Below are 16,808 nucleotides of genomic sequence, written 5' to 3' on the forward strand. Positions count from 1 at the left end.
GAGTTCTATTTAACTTATTTTGAGTGGAAGGAATTATTTTTTCATCCTGAGTGTACTAACTGGACTAGGAGTCAAAAGACCTGGATTTTACTGTTCCAAAATCTGGTAGTTATGAGTTACGTAACTTTGGATCAAGTCTGGCGTTCAGTTTCCTCATGTGTAAAAATGGCAATGGATTTGATGACATAAGTCAGGCACTTTTTAAAAAACATTAACTACCTTGTATAATTGTGTGGAAGTGACCTGATGATATTGAAAGGCTCTTCCATACCTCTCTCCTAGAGAACAGCCAAGTACTGCTGCAGAAAATCCCTCAGCAGGCCATGGTCCCCAACCTCAAATGGGCACTCAACACTGCCCAGCAATCCAGCTTTTTTCTCCAAGTAGCTAATTCTTTCATTGCCATTGTAAGTCATTTAAACTCTTCACCACTCTCAAAAATCACTCCTATACCCTGCACTTCTCCTTCTACTGTTAGTACATGATGTTACTTTTTACTTCAGAGAAAAAATAGAAGCCAAGAGATAGCCAGCTCTTAATATCCCCTTAGCTAAATGCATAAACTTGTCTGCATTCCATCTTCCTTCCTTCCTGTTACAGAGAGGAGGGCCTTACTTTTGCTTTAGGTAATTCTCCCAGTGTGCTTTGAGGCTCATCCTTTCCACCTTCTTAGGAACCTGACACCACTCATTTTACCTCTACTCTCTTCTAATAGATCCTTCCCAACAACTGCTAACCTAGTTCAAGCTTCTTTTATTAACAAAATGAAACATTGAACCCAGAGGATTGCTGGTATTTCCAGTTACTGACTAAAGTATAGCTGCCATTGGGCAAAGGTTGAATCACAGTTTATAATTCATTTTGTTAGCCAGCTTTGCCATTAGGTTATTCTTGATTATTATCTTTTTACAATTTGAAAGTATTTGTATTAATTAAAATTTTATGCACTGTACTTTATTCATACTTTTATGTTACATTCTTTCAAATTCACACTCACTGTGATATTTGTGTGATGATTTGATTATTCTTTGTCTTTGCCACTAGATTGTAAGCTCACTGAGAACAGGTTCTGTGTCTGTATCCCCAGAGCACATAATAAAAACTCAGTAAATATTTGTTAGAAAAAATGAATGAAGGAGGCCGGGCACGGTGGCTCATGCCTGTAATCCCAGCACTTTGGGAAGCCAAGGCCGGTGAATCACGAGGTCAGGAGTTCGAGACCAGCCTGACCAACATGATGAAACCCCATTTCTACTAAAATACAAAAATTAGCCAGGCATGGTGGCAGGAGCCTGTAATCCCAGCTACTCAGGAGGTTGAGGCAGGAGAATTGGTTGAACCTGGGAGGCAGTTGCAGTGAGCCAAGATCGTACCACTGCACTCCAGCCTGGGCAACAGAGTGAGACTCCGTCTCAAAAAAAAGAAAAGAAAAAATGAAGGAATGGAATTCTATGAGACAGAACAAGCAAAGGAGTAAATATCAGTTTGTTTAAAATTAGGCTGGTTTATAGATGTTAAATATTTTTAAATGCATTGTATATTAGGATAACCAAAAATGAGCATTGAAATTTTTTGATATTTTTATTTAGGCCATGGAAGCAGGTCTCTCAGAGGTAAAAAGTGAGTTACAGTCACGTGATGATCTCTTGAGAATTATAGAAATGGAACGATTGCAATTACACAGAGAATTATTAAAAATAGGAGAGTGCCAGAATGCTCAAGGAAATAAAAAAAGGTATAATCTTTATATTTGACAATCTGATAGAACTGTTCAAAACATGATGTTTGAATGTTTTTAAGAGTTTTATATTTGAAATGAGAATAAAAAGTCTATTTTGTATTAACATGTTTAATTAGTGGGTAATATTAAATATTAAAAATAAAATTTATGGTTATTTTATCTTCAAAATTAACATCTTTACTTACCTAGAAAATTGTATCATGTTCTGATTTATGGATATTTCTGTCACTCTGAGTCAGACGTGGTGGCTCCCAGCACTTTGAAGGCCGAGGTGGGAGGACCACTTGAGCCCAGGATTTCAAGACAAGTCTAGGCAACATAGTGAGACCCTGACTCTTCAAAAAAAATTTTAAATTACCTGGGCATGGGGGCACACACCTGTAGTCCCATCTGCTTGGGAGGCTAAGCTGGGAGGGTCGCTTGAGCCTGGGAGGTCAAGGGTGCAGTGAGCTGTGATTGTGCCACTGTACTCCAGCCTGGGCAACAGAGTGAGATCCTATCTCAAAAAAAAAAAAAAAAAAAAAAAAAGATACTATACAAAAATAGTATAGAACTGGTATTCAATTATGTATATACTCAGAGAAATAAGATTTATTCCATATTTTTAAATGCCTTTGTTTTGATTGCCTATACCTGATGTCAACCTTTTCACTTGTACATATTGTATTTATTTTGGCCACCACACTCGCCATCTTGTCAGTTCCATTGAGGGTTCTTCTTAAAACAGATTTTTTTCCTCGTTTAAAATCAGACAGATACTGTATATTCCATAAACACAAAGGAAACCAGACAGATATTATATATTCCATAAACACAAAAGAAATGGGACTGCTGAGGATTGTTAAATGTTTATGCTTGTGAATAGACAGTTTGTCTGCTTTAGTAGTTCACTGATGCTCTTATTCTCGTAGAACTTGAATCTTTCTCAAAATCAGAAAGCTAATGCCAGATCAATGATAGGATTCTAAAAATTGAATAGCCAAATGGTGAGGGATGCTTTATTGAAAGATTGTTATATTGTTTTAAAGGCAATAATTATTTCTTCAAAGTTGTGAGACAGTCAGAGTTGTGAGACCTGCTAGCATTTCTTTGAGGTCTGTGCTTAATAACAAATGGCAAGTTAAGATCCCTAAAATGACCTATTTGTGTGTCTCACCAAGAATAGTGACAGAATGCCTATTAGCCAATCTGCATTGTCAAATGCTCTGCATACAAGACGTATATTATCATCACTGATTACTAATCAATCTGTTAGATATTTATTACATGTAGTGCTGTTCCAGTATGGTGAGTAATGTCTTCATATGAAGAAAATATATTCCTAAAAACATAAGACATTTCACAGAAGAGCACACCAGTCAACCCATGTCTAGCTCTGGCTTTGTGAAGAGCATTGTAGGTACTTCTTATGCTGCTCTTAAGACCCATGCTGAATTCCAAACAGTGCTAGCTGCCCTTCAATACACTATTTAATCTAAAATATTGCACTTATTTATATATTTGGCCAGTAAAAACTTTTTTGTTCTGACTGTTTACCATCCTCTATTTAACTTGGCATTTATTTTGGTCCCTAAACTACATCTTTCTTATCCTAGAATTCAGTTCTAGAATTCTGAGATTTGATGAAAAGGTGTAAGTTTAACTTTTCACAGCTTCCATTGTATTTTAGAATTCTCAGCCTTCATCTTTTCCACTAAGAGTCTAATTTTTTTAGTTTGTTCTCATATGAATGCTGTTCTATCAGCTTTATTGTTTTGGTTTATTTTATTCAAACTGTTGCTTCTTTGTAGTTGTATCAAAGTGAAGCACCCCAGACTACTGATAATAGATGCATAGTAGTTTTATAAAAGTAGCATGGTAATGTTCTTATTCGTTTTCAGAAACTTTCTAAATAATGCTAAGATTTTGTTAGCTTTTCCATTTTTTTTTTTAGTTGTAGAAGCACCCTGGGTTGATATGTTCTGAGAGTTATTAAACTAATTTGATACTCTTGTTCTACATGACAAATAATAGTTCCCTTATATATGTACATTAGCATTTTATATTATCATGATTACAGTTTTCTTCTATGCACTCATCCACATTGCAGTTTGACATTTGTTTCATTCAATTACTGAACTTTGCAAGATCACCGTGAGGATTTTAGCATTCAATTCAGCATTCTACTTCCTGAAATTGCTTAGGAAGAATTGAAAAATAGGGAATTTTTTCACTCATTTCAAATTATAGAAAATAATGAAAACTTAAGACTGGTCCTGAAATAATATTTCAGGAGAATATTGGATAAAATGGAAAATGCTCACAATATATTACTAACTGGGAAACAAAAGACTGAAAAATAATGTGTATAGTATATTCCAATTGTATGGGAAGTATATATCTTTATATGCATAGGGAAAAATATATTTACCACACATAAAAATGCTAAAGATGGTTTTTCCTGAATGTTAACATTACAGCAGTATATTATACTCTGATATCCTTTGTTATCCACAGTTAAGATATATATTTGACAATCACAAAAAAAGCAATCTAGTCTAGATACATGTAGCTCAGGGATATCACTACCAACTTACACCTTTTATAATAGATCCTCTATTTAATCTTTAAATTAGTAATTTCTTTATCATTACTCAGATTTGGGGTTTTTATTTGTGTGGTTGAAGTTTCTGAAGTTGTAGAATCTTCTCACAAGTTCTCTGGAAACCTAAAATTGTACTCACAAGTGGATATGTTCCTCAAAACAACAGACTCCTCCAGAATAGTCAAGCCTGACTTCCAGTAGAAAGCATGCCGCTTCCCCCACCTGATTATCTTTGCTTTTGTGTTTTTGTGATTTTTATTTCACTGGTTTGTCTCATATGAAAGTGAACATTATCCGCTTAGACATCTTCAAACCTCCTGTGGGTATTATGCTATTTATACTAGTTTCTGCTTTTCCCCTCTAGTAATAATATGCGGTTGCAATTCCACTTTATAAATTGAGCAGCCAAAGAGTAGATGTATTTGAGTACTCTCTGGTTAGCCTGTCAGAGTTAATGATATTTTATCTCTTTTATAGAACAGTTGCTCCCCTTAGACTTCTCATGACATAGTTCCTTTCCACAATACATTAGCAAGTTGGGTGTATTTCCTTTTTTCAAATGGGTTACCAATCTATTTTATTATAGGAAACAGTTTTTTCTTTTTATCCCAAAATCTTATCTACATATGCAATCCCAGTATTCTGCCAATTTTTAATGTATAATTGAAATTCCTTATTAATTGCTTCCTTCCATTAAAACCATTTGCACTTACAAGATGTAAATACTTATGGGATCTGAATGTGTTAGAACTTGCAATTTCTGTAACTAAAAATGTTTCCAACAAAGTAACGATCTATCTCTGCAGCCTGTAATGGTCTAAATTAACAATATAATCGTAACAATTTATCACGTTAAGCTTAATTTTAATCATTACTTTATGTTTAATTTGTAGACTTGAATCATCTCATTTGCCTTCTATTAAAGAACCAGAAAGGAAAAGAAAAGAGCTGTTTTCAGTGATGCAAGATCAACCAAATCATGAAAAAGAATTGAACAAGGTATGAAAAATAATGAGCTCAATTTTTCCAGGTAGATGTGAACTCTTTACATACAAAGGGAGTTTAAAAAAATCTTTCTTCTCACTCTGTTTGTTTTCCTTCTATATTTTTTTGTGAGGTGATAATCTACCAAGCTGCTAATTCCGACATTTTTCTGTGTGAGACTACAAAAAACACAAAACTTAAGTTATCATTCTGCAACTAGGAGACTTCCCGCGAAACGTTGAGGGTAGAGGGCCAGAGGCTCCATGATAGGTGGCTTACAGCAAGAAAGTTGAGAGCACAGACTCTGGTGCTCAACCATACACATAAGCTTGCAGAAGTTTCCTGTGCAAGATACTGAGGAGCCTCATTTCTAAGATGGAAATAATTGGTACCTACCTCATAAGTTTGTGATGAGGATTAAATGAGTTAATAATAACTGCTACTTAAATAGCAGTTACCATGTGCCAGGAACTGTTCTAAGGACTTAAGAAATCCTACTTCATTTGTTCCTCACAACCATCTAATAAAGTAGGTCCTAATATTACCCTCTTTTTACATTTGAGGAAACTAAGGCACCGAGAAAAAGTAACTTCCTTCAAAATTACACAGCTATTAAGTGGCAGAGGCCATATTTGAATCTAGGCAATCTGGCTCCAGTATCCACACTCTTACCCTAAGTTAAAATCCATGAGATAATGCACTTAAAGTGCTTAAAATAGGATCTAGCTCAGAGGAAGCATCTAGTAAATATTGGCTCAATAGTTTTTTATTGCACCCACATTTTTTCACTGAGCACCTAACATGTGCCAGGAACTCTCCTGGAGCTAGAAATACAAGGATGAGTAAGTCGTGGGCACTGTCCTTAAATAGCTTGTAGTTCTTTACTCTCCTACAAAGAGTATTATTCTCTCCTCCCTCTAGTACAATCTGGTAATGGCCTTCTTTCTATGAATTTATCATAGCTACTCTCCACCTCTCTGGTCTTTAGGTTTGAGGATCAGGCAGAATATTTAATGCTATAAAATCTAAACAATTAAAAGTTAAATAAACCTGGGTGTGACTTTGAATTATCAATTAGTGCACTGCATAGTGCTTGACACACAGTAAATGAAAATAAATACTTAGAGAATGAGTTAGTTAATATTAAGGTTAAATTTTCTCATAAATATATAGGGTCATAAATTCAGTTGTTTGTACAAATTTAACAAACATTGATTGAGTATCTAGGAGGACTATAGCTATTCTGCTAATTTCTATAGGAAATACAATAATATGAAAGACAGGTACTGTCTGCCCAAGAGTTGACTGTCAGAGAACTAATAGAGGTTAAGTAGAGAAAAGGTGTTATGAATCAATGATCATTTTTCATACATTTTGAACACTTTAATGCCATATAATCTTACAAAATTTATTTTACTGACTTGAAAATATAACTTAAAAAAACTCTTTTTCACTGGTGTCCCCAGTAAATGATAAAAGATTGGTTAAAGCCACCTATAGTTACATGATTCTTAACCTCGTAGATTTAGATAAAGTAATAAAACTTTGAGAAATATAAAGAATCTTCTGATATTGCACAGTTTTGATATGGTGGGAGAGAATATGAGGCACAAAATTCTTTATAGGCTCTTGGAAGCCACTAGATACCAGAATGCTGTGCAAAAAAAGGTAACAAATGAATTTTATATAAATAGGTTCCAAGTGGCCGGGCACAATGGCTCATGCCTGTAATCCCAGCACTTTGGGAGGCTGAGGTGGGCAGATCACGAAGTCAGGAGTTTGAGACCAGCTTGACCAACATGGTGAAACCCCATCTCTACTAAAAATACAAAAATTAGCTGGGTGTGGTGGCGCACACCTGTAATCCCAGCTACTCAGGAGGCTGAGGCAGGAGAATTGCTTGAACTCGGAAGGCGGAGGTTACAGTGAGCCGAGATTGCGCCACAGCACTCCAGCCTGAGCGACAGAGCAAGACTCTGTCTTAAAAAAAAAAAAAAAAAGTTTCCAAGTGTTTCTGGAGAGCATTTTCATTCTCTTGTAATAAAACTAACAAGAGCTATATATTATGAATCTTGCAAGCATTTTATTTCTTTTCCTTTTTTCCAGTATAGAACTGTTTTAGCCATTTATTTTGTGATAACATTCACATTTTCAATAAACTAAAAGTCATTTGGAGTTCAGGTAAATTAGTTTCTTCTTTCATTAAGAAAGAAGCTTTGCAGTATAGCATGTTGTGTTAACATCTAAATATTGTGAAAATAATAAAAATAGTTTACTCCTTTTTCACAGTAGTATGTTCATTTTTTTACATTTTAAAAGTTCCATTTTGGCCAGGTGCGGTGGCTCACACCTGTAATCCCAGCATTTTGGGAGGCCGAGGCGGGCGGATCACGAGGTCGCGAGTTCGAGACCATCCTGGCCAATATAGTGAAACCCCATCTCTACTAAAAATACAAAAATTAGCTGGGCATGGGCACTCGCCTGTAGTCCCAGCTACTCAGGAGGCTGAGTCAGGAGAATCGCTTGAACCCGGGAGGTAGTGGTGCAGTGAGCCGAGATCGTGCCACTGCACTCCAGCCTGAGTGACAAAGCAAGATGTTGTCTCAAAAAAAACAAAAAAAAAAGTTCCATTTTAAGTGGAACATGTTAAACTATGCCAAAGGGATGCGATCAGCAAAATCCATACTGGGACAAACTATAGACTGACCATGTCATTTCATCAAATAAATTGGAAGGTAAAAACTTGGAGACAGAAGAGATTAAAAGAGACTTGTAATACTGTCCTCCGGGTTAGGATACTTATGCTCGTACCTCTTAGTCTCCGCCTTGTTCTCGTTCCTGTGAGTCTTTTAAAAAAAAATCTGTTAAATGATGAGGTTCAATCATGTGATTTCTAAAGTCATATCCAACTCTGAAATTCTAAATATGTTGGTAATATGAATAGAATCAGATGAAGGAAGGGTTGGTGGCATAAAGCCTGATGGTGGATCACATTTGGCTCTGGGCATGTGTACTTTCCATGTTAGGTCACCCCACTCTAAATGCCATCCCCTGAAACACAGCTTTTTCTAATCTCACTCTAGGTGTCATCCCCTAAAACCCAGATTTTTCCAATCTCTCTGTAGGTGTCAACCCCTAAAACTCAGGTTTTTCCAAATGTGAACCACTTTCCATACCTTCCAGGACCCTTCCCACAAAGGTTGCAGAGCACAACAGTTCACAGGTCCTGGAATTAGACTGCCTTTCACAAGAAATGTGATGTGAAAAGTTATGCACCTTAATTTTCTAATCTTCTCAATAGAGTAGTCTGCAAAATAGAGAGACATTGTGGGGATTAAATGAGATGATGCATGTAAAGTACTTAGAACACACAAAAAGAGAGGCTATAGAAAGATATGAACCAGTCCCAATGAATGGATCATATTTAGATCCTAATTCAATTAAACTTAAACAACATTTATTATATTTTTGAGACAAGCTTAAATTTGCATACTGCCTATATACTTGATGAGATTGAGGAATTGTTACTTTTTACAGACATTGTAATAACATTCTGGCTGCATTTTAAAAAAGAGAGAGAGCCTTGTTCTTTTAAAGATATATACTGAAATGTTTAAAAGTGAAATGAAAAAAAAATCCATTTTAAAAAAGTGCCCTGGAGAAAATTCGTATGTTTATTTTGTGACTAGCCTCTACTTAACTCTCCAGCCTTATTTCTCAGAGCAGCTAACTCCTAGGTACCCCAGACTCCTTTTAGTTCACTCAGTGTGTCATTGTTCTGTTTCACTCCCATGCTTACACTCACTGAGCTCTTTGCCTGGGAGCCCTCTTCCTCCTCCTCCTTTTTCTTCTTCCTCCTCCCCCTCCTCCTCCTCCTCCTCCACCTCCTTCTCCTCCTTCTTTTTTTTTTGAGACAGGATCCTGCTGTGTCATTCAGGCTGAAATACAGTGGCACAATCGGGGCCCACTACAACCTGGACCTCCTAGGCTCAAGGGATCCTCCCACTGCACTGTCCCTTCCACCCGAGTAACTGAGACTGAACGCACATGCCACCACACCTAGCTAATGTTTTTACTTTTTGTAGAGCATCTCTATGTTCTATTTTTTTCTATACCCTTTTTTTCTTTTCTTTTTTTTTTTGAGACAGGGTTTTGAGACAGGGTCTTGCTCTGTCGCCCAGGCTGGAGTGCAGTGGCGTGATCTCAGCCGACTGTACTGCAACGGCTGCCTCCCGGGTTCCAGGCATCCTTCCCACCTCAGCTTGCCACACACTACCACGCCCCGCTAGAGCATCTCTATCTTCTAACTGGCATTCATTCATCCTTCAGTTTTGGGTCTAATGATCCTTCCTCTGGGAATCCTATCCTGACATCCCTAGGCTGGGTTACACACACTGCCACTACATACTGCTGACACTGATTGCTACACTGTGCTGTAATTGTCTATTTTTCTATTTCCTCCAATGGACTATGATTTTTTTTAGATGGATGATTATGTACTTTAAGTCTCAAGGATTGGAAACAGTAAGTGGTTTCTAGAAAGATACTAAAAGGCTGGACCAAGACAGCAGTTGTAGAAATGGAGAGCAGAGGCAAGATTTAAAAGAGGTTGAAATAGAATGGACAGAATTGATTGCCTGACCAGGTTTGGGAGGACAAGGGTGGGGAAGAGTCAGAGACAATCCAGAGGTTTCTAACATGGAAACGTAGCCAAGATTCAGAAAATAGGAGGCTTAAGCAAGGGAAGTGATGAGTTTTCATGAAGACATTGTTTGAAATTTACTGTAATGCGATTCTGAGAAACAAATGTTTAGTTATAAACAGTACAGCCTGTTTTAGTTTTTAAAAAGCACTGAATTTAAAGCCAAGAGTCCTAGATTCCAGTCCTAGCTTTGCCAATTATTAGCTTTATGACTTTGAGCAAATCACATAACCATTTTAAAGCCAATTTTTTTCTCCATGAAAATGCTTGATAATACTTTCTTCACCTTCCTCTCAAAGTGGTTATCAAAGTAGTATCAGTCATAGGTGATGATTTGTATACAAAAGAAAATAGAAGTGAGAAATGAAATGTTGGAATTGGAAGGAATAAAGGTAATGAGTCATTATTATAAGTATCTGTTTTTAATTTAGCATTGATCAGAAAAGGAGGGTAAAGTGGGCCCTGACAAAGTTTTAGAAGAGGAGGGCTGAACATGGCCATTAAAAGTTTTAAGCTATTCTATAAATAAAAGGATTCAATAATATTTCCAGTCTCTATCTGCTGCAGATAAGAAGCCAACTCCAACAGGAGGAAGAGTACCATAACTCTGAGCAGGAAAGAATGAGGAATGAAATCTCTGACCTAACAGAAGAGCTTCATCAGAAGGAGATCACTATAGCAACTGTCACGAAGAAAGCTGCCCTTCTGGAAAAACAGTTAAAAATGGAATTAGAAATAAAAGAAAAAATGTTAGCAAAAGAACAGGTATGCAAACAGGCAGAACAGTGCTTGTCTAGGGCACGCTCTTGCTCAGTGCCAACTGGAGCCTTCATTATTGACTAATGAAAACATTGCATTTCTTGGTATTATTTCTGAGACTAGCTTCACAGAAATGCTTTGTGGTGTTACGTAAATAAAACCTTTGAGAGATAACACGAAGTGTCACCAACAAAAAGCACTAGGGCAATGACAGTGCAAGACAATTTCATTCAATCTCATCTTTCCATTTTCTTGTAACCTATATTCTGATCACCTCCCACAGTACACTGTAATCAAATATTTCTTTCTGAGTATTTTTTTCTGTATTGCTCTTCCATTAACATTTTTATCTTTAAAAAGAAGTCTCTATTCCATCTCTTCTTCAACACTTCCCACCCCTCCCCCACATTTCATGTATTTCTTTTAGGCTTTTTACAAATGGATGTTGAAACATGAAAATTAGTTCATATTTACTGAACATACAAATGCACAGCATGGTGCATGGGGAAAAACAGCAATTGTAACATTCTTCTGTTGAAATACAAGTAATGTCTACATCCTTCCTTTCCTTCCTGCCTATTTATTTTTTAAATTCCCTCCATCCCTTACTCATGATCAAATGGATGGCCTACTATTGAAAGCACAGGGTTTATCTGCCTTTTTACCCCAAATCTAAAGGTTTTGACAGCATCATTTAATAATTTTCTAGGCATATGAGGGTCACTTCACAAATAGCACGCCTAAAATCGTGTGAATTATGAAAACCGAAAAGATTTAGCCTTTGCCCTGTTGTAAGCCTTAAACCGCGATTTATTGGTGCAGTACACAGGAAAACAGCACAGATGGGAAAATCGCTTTGGTTGTACCTGTAGAGGGAGGGATATTTTACAGGTGTTAACAGTGATCTGGGTAGTTGGATTATGAATAATTTTTATTTTCACCTTTATATTTTTGTACATTTTCTAGGTTTTGCCAATGAGCAAATAATTAGTAAGTGACAAAAGTAAATCTTTTTAAGGCAGGTGTTTTATACAGAAATGAGTCCTAGAGAAATCAAAGGACAGATACTATATCCAAGTCTTGTCAAGTAGAATAAATCAGGGAAAGATAAAATAAATTGAGAGACAAAGTGAAGTAGTCACTAAAAAAGATGGAACTTTGGCAGAAATATCAGAAAGAACAAAATTAAACATGAAAGTTATGTATTGCCTATTGTAAAAATTAATCAGTTGTTGAATAAATTTAATGGACAGTTATTCAAACATGTTTTTAACATGTGCTTTTTCTGGTGACAATTTGCATACAATAGAAAATAGAAACCAGAAATTGAATTTTGGGATTAGAGGACAAAAGTAAATGAATCATTACTGAAAGTATATGTTTGTAGTTTAGCATTGATCAGAAAAAGACATAAAGTGGTGCCTGCCAAAGATATAAGAACTAAATCAGAATACTTGAATGTTATTGATTATACTGAAGAAGTATTTCCCTTCATTACACTTAGAAAATATTTGTATTCGCAAAACAAAATTTTAATAGAATTATGAGTTTTTATTACGAATTTTACATTTACCTTTTATCTACTAATTTCAGGTCTCAGATATGAAATATAAAGCTGTCAGAACTGAAAACACACATCTAAAAGGAATGATGGGAGATTTAGACCCTGGACGATACATGGTAATATGCTGACATCATTCAATAAATTGAACAAAGAGATTACTGAATTGGTCACAATTAACTCAGACATCATTTATTGAGCACTTGCTATGTGTTAGACACGAAGGAGTTGGATGGTAAATTATCTTGCACTTCAGCTGAGGTTACTTTTATCCTCAGGCTAGAACATTGGAATGTCTGATTTTCTCCCTTGTTCTTTGGTTGGATTGGGCTCAAGTCTGATCATTTCCCTCAAATATGCCAAGCATGCTATTTCCTTGCTTTTGTTCTTGCTGTTGCCTTTGAAATCCTACATCCTACATGGCCTGATTCAAGTGCCAATCTTCCCCCAACGAAGCCACCCCTGAAACCCCAGTCAGAATGAATACCACATTTAGTTTGTATTTTGTTCTGGCTTGTTTTGTTGCTTGTCACTTTCCCAGTGGATGGCAAGCAGGGAACCATGTCTTATTGGTGTTTGTTTCACCAGTACCTCACATCTTCAGGCATAAAGTAAGTGTTCAATGAGTGTTGGTTGATTTAAAAGAGGGAGAAATGAATGAATTACTGAGGATAAGGACTTCTGGTTTTAACCAATGGCTCTATAGGTTTACACAAAGGAACTTAAACAGTCTCTGTTTATCTCCTTTTATTTATTTTTTTTTTTTGAGATGGAATCTCGCTCTGACGCCCAGACCAGAGTGCAATGGCGCAATCTCGGCTCACTGCAAGTTCCGCCTCCTGGGTTCACGCCATTCTCCTGCCTCAGCCTCCCGAGTAGCTGGTACCATAGGCGCCCACCATCACACCTGGCTAATTTTTTTTTCTGTATTTTTAGTAGAGACAGGGTTTCACCACATTAGCCAGGATGGTCTCAATCTCCCGACCTTGTGATCCACTCGCCTTGGCCTCCCAAAGTGCTGGGATTACAGGCGAGAGCCACCGCGCCCGGCTTCTACATCTCCTTTCAATTGTTTAATGTAACAATAGAAAGTTGATCTTTATACGAGAATTTTTATTTATTGAATGAATGAAATATTGTTAACTTGTTATCATTTATTTGCTCTGAGGAAATTCTAAGATAATTTTCTACCATATGAGGAATGGAAAGGATAAGAGATGAAAATGGTAATTACTTAATCAGGCCTCAGTTTCCTCAGCTATAAAATGAGGGAATTGAATTAAGCATTCTCCATTGGCCCTCCTTAAGCTATCATACTATATTTCTGTCATATTATGTACTTGTTCTCATAATGGTCCATATTCTAGCATCGAAAGAGTAGAAACGTTCTGGAAGCATTCTGTCTTCTTCTTTGGGCATGGTTAATGAATCCTGTGATTGGAGTACAGATGAATAAAAAGTAAGGCATAAGTGATTTTCCTATTTGTTACATTGAAAAAACTGTGTGTCACCTATGACACTTTTGTTTCTAAATGCTGAACACACAAAAAGTTAAATCAGATCCTGACTCCATGAGTGCCTTTTTCACTCACAAAATGGTATTTGTGTGTTTTTTTTTTTTACATTTCAGTCTGAATGTTTTTAAAGTGTAAATTCTGGGTTATCACAGCCCCCACTGAGCGTGCCTAATTCTGGCTCCTTTAGGAGTTTGACTTTGTTCACCTTTTTGTGTTTTTAAGAAATAGCAGACACAGAGATGTATAAAGAAGCTTATGACCCACAACCCTATCCCAATCCAAAGATATCCAGTGCTAACGAATTAGTGTTTGTGGTAGCATTCTGTAACTTTTTCCTTGCATATGCACACATAAGGAGGAGATGGGTTGAATGTTCTTTTACAGAAATAAATGTACAATATATACATTATTCCAAAACTGCATTTTGACAGTCCATGAACATCTCTACAAATCAGTAAACATCCTTTTATTTTTCTAATTTCTTAGAAAAAAATGTATATTCATATAAGATATACGTAATTTTTTACAAATTTAATCGTAACTTACATAAGGGCAATTTTAGTGTAGTCATTTTGTTGTTGCTGCTTGCTTTACTCCTCCCTCTTTCCTCCAAACATCTACCCACATTATACCCCCTCCTCTAGATGATACATGTTAACTACTTGGTATGTATTATTTTAAACTTTTTCATATATATATATAGATAATAGTCATATAGTACCTATTTGGGGATTTTATCATCTTTTTAAAGTTGAATCATAACACATACTTCTCTGTCTTGTTTTTGTTCACTCAACAGTATCCCTTGGAATCTTTCCAAGTTAACTAATTTAAGTCTATTTTATTTTTATAATATTATCAAGCTATTATTTTTATAATATATTATTTTTATAATAGCTTGATAATATTCCATGGTGTGTATCAAAATTTATTAAATGATTTTTATAGTTATTTCAGGGATAATTTATTCAACTCTGTTTCCAGAGTTTTGCCTGATGAACAATACTGTAAGAAAAATTCTTATACATACACCTTGGAATAGCCTTCCTAGGAGTAAAATTGCTAATTCAAAGGATATGTTTGTTTTAATTTTAATAGCTATTGTTAAATCATATGTCTACCATCTCTGTATGAGAGTACCTTTTAAAATTTCATTCTTGTAGGCAATAGGTGTTATTGGTCTTTTTAATTTTTGTCATTCTGATGGTTATAAAGTAATTTCTCAATAGGTCTTTAATTTGCATTTCCCTGACTTACCAGGTGAACATATTTTTGTATATTTATTGACAATGTGTACCAATATGAATTAGAAATATCCTTTGCCCATTTTTCTGTTGGCTTATTTGTCTTTTTTGTGTCAATTTTTTATTTTTATTTTTTATTTTTTGAGTTGGAGTCTCACTCTGTCACCCAGGCTGGAGTGCAGTGGTGCAATCTTGGCTCACTGCAGCCTCCACCTCCTGGGTTCAAGCAATTCTCCTGCCTCAGCCTCCCAAGTAGCTGGGATTACAGGCACATGCCACCATGCCCAGCTCACTTTTTTTTTTTTTTTTTTTTTTTGAGACGGAGTCTCGCTCTGTCGCCCAGGCTGGAGTGCAGTGGCCTGATCTCAGCTCACTGCAAGCTCCGCCTCCCGGGTTCCCGCCATTCTCCTGCCTCAGCCTCCCGAGTAGCTGGGACCACAGGCGCCGCCACCTCGCCCGGCTAATTTTTTTGTGTTTTTAGTAGAGACGGGGTTTCGCCGTGTTAGCCAGGATGGTCTCGATCTCCTGACCTTGTGATCCGCCCGTCTCGGCCTCCCAAAGTGCTGGGATTACAGGCTTGAGCCACCGCGCCCGGCCGCCCAGCTCACTTTTATATATTTTCAGTAGAGACGGGGTGGCCAGGTTGGTCTCAAACTCCTGACCTCAAGTGATCTGCCAGCCTTGGCCTCCCGAAGTGCTGAGATTACAGGTGCGAGCCACTGCGCCCACCCTCATGTCAATTTTTAACAATGCTTTTCCAAATCTGTTGTTTGTAACTTTATGACTTTTTTTGGCCATGCAAAATGCTTTAAACTTCTACTTGATCTCTTTGTTTATAGCTTCTTAGTTTCCTTCTTTGACTAACAGTTCTCCCTTCTAGATATATATAGCATCAGTTTTTTTTTCAAAGATTATTATATCTGTCATCCAAGTCTTTAATCCATTTATTTTGCACGGGATATAAAATGGAAACCAAATTTAAATTTTTATATAACCATTAAGCTCAATTTATTTAGTTTATCCTGGTAATTTCCTGTTGGATCCTATTTGGAATTGAATTAAGTTTATAGGTTAACTTTGATTTGGCATTTTCATTATAGTAAATTTTTCCATCCGAGAATGGCTTTCCATTTCTTCATATTTTATGTTTTTCAATAAGATCTTACCATTTTCTTTGTATAGGTTATGTCCTTTTCTTTTAAAATGTATTTCTAGGTGTTTTTTAAAGATGAGTTTGCTGTTAAAATAAAAAAATAAAATAAATAACAAAATTTATTCCCAAGTGTTTTGCAATTTTTAGCACTGTTATGAATAAAATATTTTCCTTTTTCAATATCTTGTAACTTATTGTTAATATAGAAAAATACTAATTATCTTATTAATTTAAGTAGACTTTTTACTAGAGGTTTCTTAGGGTTTTCTGAGATACAAAATCATATCAACAAAAAATAGTCGTATCTCTTTTCCACTGCCAATAGTAGGTTTTTTCTTTTTGATCATATACCATTTGCTAAAACCTCCAAGAAAATATTAAATAATTATAGTGCTTGATGGAAATTTTTCTAGTTTTTGATTTTAAGTGATGTGGTTTTAGAGTTTTGCTGTTTCATATATTTGTTCTTAATTTATGGTCTTAGTCTCTTTTTCTATTTTACTTAGAGTTGTTATTAAGAATTGCTGCTGGTTTTATCAAATGCCTTTTTAGGAAATATGACA

The 16,808-nt window shown here is 36.0% G+C and overlaps 1 protein-coding gene across 1 annotated transcript in view; it reads left to right on the forward strand.

Moving 5' to 3' along the window:
• The window catches only part of DEUP1 (deuterosome assembly protein 1), a 98,843-nt gene that overhangs the window by 56,214 nt on the left and 25,821 nt on the right, over positions 1-16,808 (forward strand). Inside the window, exons 8-11 of the mRNA XM_005579349.4 lie at positions 1,590-1,735; positions 5,219-5,324; positions 10,579-10,776; positions 12,364-12,450. Of these exons, the coding sequence (XP_005579406.2) occupies positions 1,590-1,735; positions 5,219-5,324; positions 10,579-10,776; positions 12,364-12,450 (537 nt within the window). The remainder of the gene's footprint in view (positions 1-1,589; positions 1,736-5,218; positions 5,325-10,578; positions 10,777-12,363; positions 12,451-16,808) is intronic.

This window comes from Macaca fascicularis, chromosome 14, assembly GCF_037993035.2.
Source record: "Macaca fascicularis isolate 582-1 chromosome 14, T2T-MFA8v1.1".
Classification (NCBI taxonomy): Eukaryota; Metazoa; Chordata; class Mammalia; order Primates; family Cercopithecidae; genus Macaca; species Macaca fascicularis.